The sequence below is a fragment of the Podarcis gaigeae genome (assembly GCF_964106915.1).
Source record: "Podarcis gaigeae genome assembly, chromosome: 18".
Classification (NCBI taxonomy): domain Eukaryota; kingdom Metazoa; phylum Chordata; class Lepidosauria; order Squamata; family Lacertidae; genus Podarcis; species Podarcis gaigeae.
The window spans coordinates 12,161,707-12,175,019 of record NC_139696.1 but is presented as its reverse complement, the minus strand read 5'-3'; the positions used below and the strand labels follow the sequence as shown (position 1 = coordinate 12,175,019).

At 48.1% G+C, this 13,313-nt stretch overlaps 1 protein-coding gene across 2 annotated transcripts in view; it reads left to right on the top strand.

The window, feature by feature from the left end:
- Positions 1–4,796, top strand: part of SHD (Src homology 2 domain containing transforming protein D) — a 39,383-nt gene extending 34,587 nt beyond the window's left edge. For both annotated transcript variants that reach the window (XM_083720115.1, XM_083720114.1), the window contains one exon: positions 1,581–4,796. In XM_083720115.1, coding sequence (XP_083576241.1) covers positions 1,581–1,767 — 187 coding nt within the window. In that variant the 3' untranslated portion in view covers positions 1,768–4,796. The remainder of the gene's footprint in view (positions 1–1,580) is intronic.
- Positions 4,797–13,313: the final 8,517 nt, after the last annotated feature.

Below are 13,313 nucleotides of genomic sequence, written 5' to 3'. Positions count from 1 at the left end.
CTGCAATGGAAGGGAAAGAGGAAAAGCAAAGTGACAGATGAGTTATAATCTGCGGCAGAAAGTCAGAGCTTGGTGTTCCAGGCTTCCCCGACCCCCTTCTCCTCCCGAGTCCTTTGGCGCTTTGATCACACCCAGCCATGTCAACTGCGGTGGACGCGCCCTTTCATCTCCTTCCCTGCTCTGTCAAACCCGTAACATTAAAACGGCCTCTCTCCCTCCAGCACCAATTCCCTCCCCACCTCATGATCTGTGGACGGCTTGCTGCAGAAATGTCATTCGCCCTGTTCCTCAAATTCAGACTCTTGCAGTCTGCTCTTTTCCACCAGCACCCTCTGCCTTCTCTTAGGGAACATTCACGTCCTCCAGTTTTGTCTTTTGCAGCCCAAGACTTGAGACCTGGGGTCTCCTTTATAGGGAAGTCTGTTGAGCAGGTGCTTTTTATGTAAAGGAGTTCGGTCCTGACATCTCTGAGTTGGGCAGGCTAAAATCCCAGCGAGCCTTTGCCTGTCAGTGCCCACCCTCCAATATTTCTCTGATGAAAATAGGGACAATCCTATTCTACACCAGGAAGCTTCTCTGGTGTTTCATCTCGCCACGCGCATAGACGTCATATGCACACATGCATCGGTCACCTTGAGGCAAGGGCAGCCTCTCTGCCGAACCAACCTTGCAGGGTTGTTGTAAAGGAAAAATGTGCGAGTGAAGGGATTGTGCGCAACAGCTTCTACAGATAAATGGAATTAAATAAAATTTTAGTGGTAATCTGATTTGAGTCCCTGTCAGGGAAAAAGTTAGAATTAGAATAGAATAGAATAGGAGAATAGGAGAGTAAATCCTTTTGAACTTGGTGCAAATGAGTAAAAATACTTTGGACCGCAGTGTACGGCTGCCCAGTCTTGACCCTGTTACCTTGGAGTAAGCTCCATTGAATGCAGTGGGACTTACCTCTGATAGACAATTTATGATAAAGGGATAAACACTCCACACGTTTCCTAATAAATGGTTGGTTGCTGACGCGTTGCCATTTAAGAATTTAAAGTGGATTGGTGACATTTTCCTTCAGAATTATAGGAAAGGCCTTGTGTGGCAACTTCACCATTTCTTTCATTTGGTGTAGGTGCCTTATTTTCCTTGTAAACAGGACTCTTGCTTTTGCACACACAAAACACTTTTAATTGTTCTCCAAGACGTGGAGGGGAGGAAAAAGGAAAAGCGGGACATTCTGGATCAAATCAGAAACTGGGATGGCTCCTGTAGTTCCAGGACTGTCTCTGGAAAATCAGGACACTTGGAGGGTATTTTCAGATAGACATGGGGGGGGGGGAGTGGTCTAGCAAAGCCGCTTCCTATGGGAATGAAAGCAGGACAGCTCTGGAAACAACTTGGCTGTGTTTTCTTTCTTAGCTTCCAAAGCCATGAGGACCAGCACCTCCTCCAACACCCCCTGTGAAATTAAACCCAAGATCCTCAGCTGCTGGGCGCTGTGAGCACAGAGTGTGGGATGCAGATTCTGACTTCTCTCTCTCTCTCTCTCTCTCTCTCTCTCTCTCTCTCTCTCTCTCTCTCTCTCTCTCTGGCAGGAGCAGCCAAGGCTTTATGCACATGAAATTCACCCGGACGAAGGAGAACAAGTATGTCTTGGGCCAGAACAGCGCCCCCTTCGACAGCGTCCCCGAAGTCATCCATTTCTACACGGCTCAAGAGCTGCCCGTCAAAGGTGCTGAGCACCTCTCCTTGCTGTATCCAGTTGCCGTTCAAACTCTGTGAAAAGGACTCTGGCCGCTGGCTGCTGTGGGAGCAAAGGGGCTGCTCTTTTATTCTTTCTTTTTCATTTGATCCAAAGAGACTTGGCATGTTGAATGTCTGGAGTGCAGAACATCGGGAGGAGAGGCACCCTTTGAGCCCTCCTGCTTCTAAGCAAGAACAATGGACAGTCTACCGCCCAGCCACCTGCCCTTGTTCCACAATCGTGACGTCTCCAGCAGTGGGGAAGGGTGTCCTGGGGAGACCTGCCCTTCCCCACACTTGCTGGGTACCCTGACACCTCTGGCCTTGCTTATCTCTGTCTCAGTTTGCTGGGTTCTGAGCCAGGAGGCCCCGTTTGGAGGCTGCCCCTGAGCCTGCTCTCCGTTTTGTTTCCCATTTCAGCCTCACAGCAAAGTCCACCCTGCTGATCCTGCCTTCATGGGGAGGGGAGAATGAGCCTTCTGAGATCTCAGAATGTATCTTGCTTTCCAGAGGCTCCCCGCTGTAGACTCACACAGTTGTAGAGTTGGACCCCTGCAACACAGGAATCACAGCTCATGTTTTTCTGAATTACTCAAAGCAGCCAGAATTTGGGGGGGGGGGGGCGGTTCCTGCACCCAGGGCTTGTTATTTGCCTCCACCTGGCAGCAGGCTCAGACTCCTGCAATATTTCCGATTGTCCCACCCAAAAAGCAATGCCCTCTTACCCTGTAACGTTTAGTGTGGCCAGTTGTTGTTGGCACTCCCAGGGCATCACATGGATTGATTGATTTGGGAAGGACATCAGAAGCCGTCTCACCCAGCCCCCAGCAAGGCAGGAAACGGGTGGCTGCAGCAGCCCTGGCAGGTCGGCCTCTGCTTCAAAACCTTTTTGAGAAGGAGCCTCTTTCTGTCCTGTTGGTTCAGGATCTCCCTCAAGCACCAAAGTCGCTCCATCCTCTCTCTGCAACAAGCTCTTTCAGCAAAAGCAAAACACAGAGTCTGGTGGCACCTTAGGCGGCTGACAAATTTATCATGGCACAAAGCTTTCTCTTTGTCAGATGCATTAAGAGGAATCTTACTTGGCAGGCAGATAAAGGCGGAAATTCAATTCAATTCAATATAAGTTTATTGTTCTTGCCAAAGGCCATGACAAACCTACAGCAAGAGTACCAATAAAAGAATACGGATCACGCGCCCATAATATAAGCCAGCACCCATAATTTAAGAGACAGGTTACCAGAGATACGAACAAACTCAAATCCAGCTTGTATTCAAATTAAACCTCTGAATCACCATAATTTATAGCCTTTACATCTCCTTTTCCTGACCCAACCCCCCCACAGTCTGTACATAGAGGGGTGCTCCCTGTGTTATGAGGCTAGTATTGTCACTCAAAAGAAACCAGACCATGTCTACCTGGGTGTGTCCGCTTGCTTTTGTGTAGAAAGCTTTCAGAAAGTCATGAACATCATCAGACCTTTTATTGGCATCACATCCAAACATCCAAAACGAATCAATACAGAATTACCACTTCCCCAGTGGCACAAAACATTTGCTGAAAGAAAGGAGGCAGAGCAGTCTATCGTCACGTCTCCAGGTCTCCAGGGAGATCAGGCGTCTGCAGAGTATTTCAACAACAAAAAAAACAAATAGAGATATTTAGCCACTAAATTTGGTGAGCTCCTGATCATTCCCCAGTAATAGAAAATGTATGACCTCCAACTCTGGTTTCCATTTGGGGATACAGAGTTGATCTAGAAATTGCTGGCGGAGATCAGCATATAGTTTACAATTAAGAACCATATGTTTAAGGGTTTCCACCAGGTGGTCTTCACACGGGCAAGTTCTTTCTCCTTCCACCCTGCCTGAGAAACTTCCCCAAAGGAGGTTGGATGGATTTGAATTAAACCTGGCCAGCGAAAATGCCCTTCTTTCTTGAAAATACCCTTTTTTCTTTCTCTGCAGAAAGTGATCTCTTGGGTCTCTATATAAGGGGCAGGCTAGCAGATGGGGAGTGATGCCTTCCACCTGAGGCTGACTGCAAACACAGGCTCTGTCTGTTTATGGGACCTGTTGTAGCAGCCATCCCAGACTGCAGTGGTCATCATTTGGAAATTTTCAAGGAAGCTGGCAAGAGTTTGATCACATAACCAGCTCTAAAATGCTCTGCTCTCAAGGTGTGTGTGTGTGTTTCTAATTCCTTGTGAGTTGGGCAAGGAAACATCCCCAAGAAACAGTCACTGATAGCACAGGTAGTGTGGCATTGGTAAGATAATGGACACCATTTGCTAATTAACACAAAATACTAATCAACATTTTTATTTAACTCAAAGTCATGGCATGCTATATGGTTCCTTTGATGTTCCTTTGTTCTATATAATGGGCAACCTTGAGGGCAGTTTCAGAGTCCTCTCTGCTTGATGGATCTTGCCAGTTCTTTTTTCTGGCAGTATGTGCTGGCAGTACCAACTTTTCCCCTAGAGTAAAACCACTGGCTGTTGCCATTCCTGCTGCCAGATCCCAGGGCCTTTGCCCTTTTGCATCGAGACTGACCCGTCTTGCTCACGGAGAAGGCAGAAGGGCATCTGACAAAGTGGGCTTGACTCCACGAAAGCTTCTGCCATGATGCATTTGTTAGCCATCCAGGTGCCACAAGACCCTTTGATCGCTTTTGCTCCAAATAGAGTAAGATGCTGATTGGATTGCCTTGTAATTGTTGCTACTCCAGGCTAAATGGAGCAGCAAAGAGAAGGAAGCTTTCAATGACGCCTTTCGTCTTCTTCATGGTGCAGGGGAGATGTGGGGGCTGCTTTGGACGTTGGCCATGCCGGCAGCACAAGAGGTATTTGTGGCCCAGGACTGAGGCTTCTCCCGTCCCAGGCTGGGTCGTTTGTCATCTCCCTCCCTTCCAAGCTATTTCTGCCATCTTTGTTCCATGTTTCCTTGGGCATCTCGTGTGGGAGGGGGCCTGTTCCCTCTGTTTGTCCTGTGTTCTGGTGCAATATATTTCCTCCCTTCCTCTTCACCACGATGGTGTTGCCTTTGCATTAAACCCCTCCACCCGCACGGCCCTGTCTGTCCCTTCTTCACTGAGAGGGCCTCTTTCCCTGTGAGGAGGGGAATGGAGCCCAGGGTGGGGACGGGTCCCCAGGTGAGCCTCTGGTCTTTCCAGCTAACAAGGATCCCTTGGCAGGGGGGGGTGGAAGCCCTCCTCTCTGCTTGAGCCCCTGGGGAGCTGCTGCCAGTCAGAGCAGGCAGGACTGAGGGGGTGCACAAATAGTTGCCCTGGGGTGAGGCATAGATAGCTCAGCAGTTTGTGCACTCAGACTGTACATCTGCACTGTACATTGAAAGCACTTTAAACAGTCGTGGCTTCGCTCAAAGAATCCTGGGAACCAGTTTGCTAAGTGTTGAAAATGGTTAGGAGGCCTCTTCCCAGAGCTCCAGTTCCCAGAGCTCCCTGGGAAGAGAGACTGGCTGTTAAACCACACTGGGGATTGCAGTTCCCTAACATCTCTCAGTGCCCCTAGCAAACGGCAGTTCAAAGCAACTACCAGTTGTAAAATTAAAGCAAGCAAGCAAGCAAGCAAGCAAACAAACAAGCCCAGCAACATACTGTACATTCATGCTCCATGCAGCGTTGATATCTGGTGCTTCAGTGACACTGGGCAGACCCAGTGCACATTTAAAGCACATGAGGTCCCCCAAAGCATCCCAGGAGCTGTAGTTTAGACCTCACAGAGCTGTAATTCTCAGAGCCTGTAACAAAACCACAGTTCCCCAGATTATTTGGGAGAGATGACAAGTGCACTGGATGTGCTTTAAATGTGTGGTGAGTTTTTTTAGAGTCAGTCCTCTGCCTGCCCACCAGATGCTGGGGATTTCAGAGTGAGGTGGGGATATTCCCATCATGCCTTGGTCCTTCTGGGTAAGTTCTATTCAGACCTAAGTGGACCAATATTCTGAGCCAATTCTTAAAAAGAAACAGTCATTTTGATGTCTCTGGCTCTGGTTTTTTATGTTTAGAAAACCTCTTTCTGCCAGCTTTTTAAGGAGGAACCAGGTTGGTTGCTTTTACTTCTTCTATTCTGCTTTAGAGCCCAAAGAGGATCACAGCAAACATTCAAAACATCCAAGCTGGGAGCTCTGGAAATACAAATGTACAAAATGAAGAGCCTGCCAGCAAATCTACAAACAACAAAAACCAACTATTTAGCAAACACAGAACAAATTCAGTATTATAAAAATAAAAGGTGCACCAATGCAAAGCAAAAAATGACAATATAGTCAGTTCATCCCAGCTTCAGGAACCACAGATTTAACTGCAGTTGGTGCAGCGGGGGCCGGGGGCCGGGGGCCGGGGAGTGAATGCATGTACAATAATTTCTACGCAGTCTGCGGCTCCCTTTGGCATCTGAAACAGGTGCTGCGTTACTGGAACAAATCCCTGACTGCAGTTGGCAAAACAAAAAGGAAGATAATGTGCCAGCTGTGCCAAACGCACCCCACTTTGACCCAAGACCAGCTGTTTGCCTCACCTCCATGTCTCTCCCTCCCCCCGCCCCCCCCTGCAATTCAGCCGGGCTCCATCCCATTGCCTGGAGGACCCTCGTCTCCATAGAAACCAGAGCATTGCGCCAAAAAGGCTTCCTGTCACTTCAAGGTGAAAAGAGGCAGAGATCAGAATTATGGCCCCCTGGATGGTCCTTCGGTGGCTGCAACTGCAAAAGCGGCCTTCTTGCTTATGTGGGGAGTTATGGGGGGGGGGCTGCCTGGGCACCCAGCCTTTCCTTTCACCTCACCCCACCCTTCACCCCAAAACCCGTTTTGCAAAATGTGGTGTGTCGTCCCCCCCCCAGCAAGCAACAAAATTCTGCCACTTCCTACTAGCCTCTAGGTTGGGAGAAAGACACTGTCACTGGACAGAGCCAAGGCCTAGTCTTAGTTATTGCATTTAGAGAATCACAGAATTGTGAGTTGAAAGAGTTCCCCAAGGGTCATCTAGCCCAACCCGCAGACAGGCGGCCAGCAGACATCTGTTTAAAAATCTCTGCCTCACCCTTTTCTCTGAGGAGCTCAAGGTAACCTGTGACGCCGTTCTCCCCTTCCTCATTTCATCCCCAAAGCAAAGGTGGTCAGAAAGGCATCCCAGCGACATTGCTATAACCTTTTGGACTCCACATGGGTTCCAGCACTCGTAACTTACAATAGTGCAGTATTGTTTCTTTTATTATTTTATTTATTGCATTTATTCCCCATCTTTGTCTCAAGGTGGGATACGCTGGTTCTCCTTTAACCCTCACAACAACCCTGCGAGGGAGGTGAGGCTGAGAGGCAGGGTCAGTCCCACAATGGCTCTGTATTAGGACTGTATTTTATATCTTTATATCCCAATTTTTTCTCCGCGAAGCTCAAGGTGGTGTTCAGGGTTCTCTCCCTCCTCACCAGATACCAGAGCCCCTCTCATGACACCGCTTGTACGAAAAGGACCAGAGAGGATGGAGGAATAGTGTTTAAGTGACCTCCTGTCTGACCGGAATCCCCAGGTCACCAGAAATGTCAAAGAAAGAAAAGGTGACCCTGCTCATGCCCAAATAGTCAAACTCTGACACAGCTCACAGTCAAATTCTTCTATATTTTTTTAAAAAAAACTTTTAATGGACTTTATATTTCCTTGGATACATATTTTAAATCTATAGTTAGTATATTTATTGTTAAATTTCACCGTTTTAATGTTTTTGTAAAAATTATGCTGAATTTTACTATGCTGGCTGTTTAGCCATCATAATAAACATACATTCATTCTCACTTAATCCCCACAACAACCCTGCGAGCTGGGCAGGATTTGAACCCTGTTCCCTCCCAGGTCCTAGTCCGCCCCTCTCTGCACACTGGCGAGAGGGCCATGAGGCATGTGCAGAGTGCATCCTGCCCACCCCCAGCACTAAACACAGCTCTCTGCCCTAGAACGGAGGGTAAGAAGAAATGCCTCTTAAAATAGGAAATAAATGGTAACCAGCTGCAGGCATCAGACGGAGACGGGGAGAGTCAGCGGAAGAAAAGGCCAGGCCAAGTTTACATCTCTTGAGACTCGGCTAAGTGAGGGGCAGCGAGGGAGAAGCGCCAGAGGCAGCCCCATTGATCTGCTAGAGCAAGAAATACGCTTTCCATAAGTCCAGGCAGCCTGACTCAGGCCTTTTCCTGGTCTGGATGCCTGGACTGTAAGGCAGAACTGTGGGTGGGTGGGCAGGTCGGGGCTGCAGGTCGGGGCTGCGGGAGGAAACCCAGGGGAGAGGCAGCATGGTGCAGTGGGTGGAGCGTTGGACTGGGACCTGGGAGACCAAGGTTCAGAGCCCCACTTGGCCGCAATGAAGCTCGTGGGTGAAGCTCAGCCAAACCTACACCATAGGGCTGTTGTTGTTGTTACTCTCGTAGTTACTACTGTTGCTATTATTATTATTATTATTATTAAATTAGTACACTGCCCTGCACCTTTAGATCTCATAAAATTGCGGTTGTTGGTACTGTGAGGATTACGAGAGAGCAAGAACCTTTGAGCTCCCTGGAGAAAAAGATGAGTTACAAAGGCAATAATAAACCAAAGAGGTAAAGCCCAAAATTCTAGCTGGAGGAAGAGGAACGTGCTTGGTTGTATTGTATTTCTTACATAAAAATAATAGTATCGACAAGAACACCAAATAGTAATCAAAACAGTAATGATTAATTGAATAATTACTTACTAGTAGCAGGTCCCAGGGCAGGTTGTGTTGATTTAAAATTCAGAATTAAAAACAGTTAAGACAAAGAACACTCACAGGAATTGGGTGAAACCTGAAGACACACAAACCTACTTTTACCCATTGTGCCAGGTTTCTTGCAGAGAGCTAAACCCCACGTGATCAAATACTCTCCTCCATTATATTGCTGATCAATCAATCAATCAATCAATCAATCAATCATATTGATTATCCTGCCTTTTCCTCTCCAAGGAGCTCCTGGGCGGGGAGGGGGCAGGGTTTGCCCCATCCGCCCCATTTATTCCCCACAATACCCTGCAAGGCAGGTGAAGGCGGCAAGGAGCAGCGTTGCAAAAGCCATTTTTATTTACTTTAAGCCTTGGTGAGAGCGAAAGGAAGATGGTCCTGGCCCTCCGATTTAAATCTTTAAAAAGACATGGCACAAAAGGAGGGCAGAGGAGGAGGGAGGAGAAAATAATCAAACTTGGGCAGCAGGTTTTTGACTCGGGGGGGGGGGGGAGACCTTGGTAATATGGTGCCCTGAGCGAGGACAAAATTTGGTGCCCCCGCCCCTCAATATTTATTATTTTCACATTAATTCCTTTTGGTGCAGTCACCTTTTTTCCTGACAAGGACCTAACTTTGAGTAAAAATATAGGTGGTGGTGTTATTTTGCACCCCCTCAGCTTGGTGCCCCGTGTAGAAGAACCCCCCCCCCCGCCCTAAATCCAGTGCTGCTTGACTCCCGAGTTCCCTAGCAGCACTCTGAGCTAAGAACCGGCCCCTGAGTTTGCTTATTTTCTCTTCCCTCCTCCTCCGTTTTCCTTTAGCGCTGTGCCTTTTTGGATCTAAGCCTGAGGACAGGGACGCAGCAAGAGTCCTGCATCCTTTCCCTCCCCTCATTATGGTGGGCTTTGGGGTGAAGGGCTTCCCACAAAGATTTCCCCCCTGCCCAATTCAGGAGGCAGGGAAGCGACCACCACCTCTTCCTCCTCCTGCTGCTGCCATCAAGGAGGCATCTGTTAGCCCCCTGCGCCCCCCCACACCTGCTCACCTCCCTCAGCCCCCCCAAGGTGCCCCCCCCGTGACCTCCATCCGGTCGCCTCAGGTCGGCTAATTGGAGCTGAAAAGGCACCCGCAGGCCCCAGCGCCAGGACAGGGGGCTCAGGCCCAGCGCCCGGCCTGCAAGGAGGCGGCCGAAGGGCCCAGCTGCCTGATCCATTATTAATCCAACATGCTCCAGCACTTCTCTGGGCTGAATTATTGATAGGCTGCGGGGGCTCATCTGTCTGTAACAATTAGCCTTTTTCGGCTCACAAGTCTTGCAGGGGGGTCTCCTAGGGCTCTTCCCCCTCCCCTCCCTTTCCTCCCATCCTTCGCAGAATCCTCTCCAATCACCTCCTACTTTCTCTCCGCGCTCTCTCTCTCTCTCTCTCTCTCTCAATCTCTCTCTCTCTCATTCTGGTACCTAGAATTTCTTCTCATCTTTGCAAATTTATTTATTTGCTTATTTCACCCAGCAATCGCATACGGAGCAGAGGGAACAATTATAATAAGCGATGAAAACGGAAAGGTGGAAAACAATGGCGCCTAAATTTCTGATCCAAAAAGGAAGTTAACCAGCAAGCAGCCCAAGAACACCATCTGGCCTTTTTAAAACCCCTTTGCACGTGGGGCCAGATCTCTGTGTCACTTGTTTTTTAAAAAATAGCAATTATGGTCAGATGTAGATTCACCGTTCAAACCAATCGCAGTGTTGCAACGAGGCCAGCTCTGAGATTTATCCTATTTTTTTTGCTGTGCATTTTCTTATTTTTAAATATCCTGTTTGATCGTTTAAAACCTCTCAGTGGTTTACGGGGTGCGGATAGAAAATGCAAACAATACTACAACCGGCGATAAAAGACAAAGTTAAAAAGAGGTTTGTTTGGGGGGGGTGTAATTTTTTTTAAAGCAAAATATGAATGGTCTTCTGGGGGACAAATGGGCAGGATCAGAAGCAAAAGGGGGCAGAAAAATGACTGTGTGGTTTCATTTCTGCAGCAGCCTAGTTTCTGCACCCACCCACAGCTCTGTCCTCCACCAAGGACACATTTCACCCAGGTGAAAATATTTGGGGTGTGATGCAGCCTGGAGAAAGTCCTGTGCTGCTAGTGAAAAGTGCCTCTGAGCATGTAAGAACAGAAAGAGAGGCTGGATGTCAGCAGCGAGACAGCAATAAATCACACGGAGTAAGTTAAGTTAACTCTTTACTAGAAGAAATGGTATGCCCACAAGTGTGAGGCCCAGTGAGCACAGGAACTCTTTTTGCAGCTGTAGAGACCAAAGGTCCCAGCCTCCTCACAATGGTCCAAATAATTTGCTGACCAAATAATTTGCCCGTCTGTGTACACAGAAAATAGTAGATCAAATCAAAAGAAAAAAACAGGGAGATCTACACTGATTGTTGAAATGCACCCCTGATTATTATAGCTCTATAACAACAACAACAATAATTTATTTATACCCCGCCCTCCCCGGCCAGAGCCAGACTCAGGGCGGCTAACACCAATAAAATCACAGTAAAAACATAATGGGGGGGGGGGAGGGGAAAAACAAAACAAATTTAAAATACAGGTTAAAATGCAATTTAAAATGCAGCCTCATTTTAAAATTAGCCCATAGATCAAAACAATAAGGGGAGGGGAAAATAAGGGTCAGGCTGTGCCCTGGCCAAAGGCCTGGTGGAACAGCACTGTCTTGCAGGCCCTGCGGAAAGATGTCAAGTCCCGCAGGGCTCTAGTCTCTTGGGACAGAGCGTTCCACCAAGTCGGGGCCAGTGCTGAAAAGGCCCTGGCCCTGGTTGAGACCAGACTAACCTCCTTGAGGCTCGAGACCTCCAAAGTGTTGTTATTTGTGGACCTTAAGGTCCTCCGTGGGGCATAACAGAAGATACCGATGGACTCCAACTCCCATCATCCCTCTGGGCGGTCCCATAGGTACGTGGGTCCAAGGATTCTTAGCATCATAGGATCGTAGAATCAAAGAGTTGGAAGGGACCCCAACCCCCTGCAATGCAAGAATCTCCACTAAAGTATCCATGGCAAACAGCCATCCAAACTCTGCTTAAAAACCTCAACATCCTTTTATTGTGGCACCCAAAACTGGACACAGTATAATCTTAGAAGTTTAGAACTTTGAATACTTAAGCTGAGCAGGGGGTGTGCCTCTGACAATGTGCAAACCTCAGCAACCCCAAGGTGAATTCCTCATAAGGTGTTTGGGAGTTCAGTGCAAAGGACCCCCGGAATGCAAGCGGAGACTTCTCTGCCCCCTCCAACACTTCTTCGTTGCTTTTCAAAAGAGAAAAGGATGTGATGTGAGCCGACTGGGCTGGTGAGAGCCTGCTCTCGGCTTGCCAATTCCCATCATGGAGGGTTCTGCTCAGGCCCGCCTTAAAACTGCCACCTCCTTTGGTGGAGAAGATGGTGCCAGAGCCCAGCAGGAGGTGGGGGGAAGGAGGATGGGATGGCAGAGAGATTTGTTGGGGAGAGAGAAGAGCGAAAAGAATTAATCATGCAAAACTGGCATCTGTTTGGGGCTTCTGGGGGAGACTGTGAGGAAATGTCTCTGCAGGGGGCCTTTGACAGCAATTCATTAACTGGGAAGCCAAAGTCCCCTTTTGCTCAGATTTCATTTTTTAAGGGAAGTGGTGGGGAGAAGGGACCCCTCCTCCACCGCCCCAACTTTTCCATTCCGATCTGTTAGCAAATCAAAGGGATGGGGCTGTAATCATCTGATGTAGGAAGGGGGAGGGGGGGTTGGCATTGTCAGAAACACAAAACGCCACCCGACCCCTCCTGGGACTCAATCTGCTATTGAGCAGCTGGTCTAATCAAAATTGTCATGAAAGTGGCGTTTGAAGCTGATATATACGTTTCAAGGAAGGAAACGGCCCTTCAGAGTCTTTGATGGCTGGTCGGGTCTGGAAACAATTTTTGCAAGTGAGTGTGCGCTGCTTAATTTGTTCCAAACCTCATCAAGCCTCTGAGAGGGAACCCTTTGCAGAACCCAGGCGGGGAGAGTGAGTGTGCATTTGTGCAGATTTGTGGGAGAGCATGATGCTCCTCAAAGGTGCAGAAGGAGGAGCCTGACCACCTTCTCTCGTGGCAGCTGTGGAAAAGGCAAATTCCATACAGTTAGGAAAGGAATGGAAAGTTCTGGTGGCCTCACCTCAAAAGGGATATTTCATGCTGGAAAGGGGTCAGAAAAGGGTGAGGGGGGGGAGCCACTCCCTTAGGAGGAAAGGTTGCAGCAGTTGGGACTTTATTGAAATAGTGTGAAAGAGGTGTGATAGGAATTTTATGGTCTTTGATATATGGTAATGTTCATAACTGCACATACATAGATCAAGCACAGGAAGACTGACCTGAAGCCATTTTTTGATTCCTAAACTGAGCAAATGTTTTCTCTGCAAGGTCAAACTGGAAAAGCCTCCTCATTGTCTTTTCCTTCACAAATCCTGTCTTAAGGGTGTTTGAATAAGTATTTATCACTACAAAAGACTGGCCAGGCTCCCCAAGAAATCCAATCAAGGAACCTGCCAGACGGGATATGAACAAGGAGAGGAGAAAAACAATATTGAAATTTCTGTTTTAAGACCACCTTTTCTGTGATGTATCTGAGGGGTGGTCTTAGGTTACACCCCTTCTGTGATGTATGCATAATGTTTCTGGGGGTGGTCTTGATCTATAGAATGGGAATTTCAAAGTCTTTATAAGCCCTTGCACAGCAATTTTGGGGGTCCTCTTCCTCTCCTGCGTGTGAGGGGAGCACCCTGTTGCAACAGATCAATAAAGATCAAGCTTA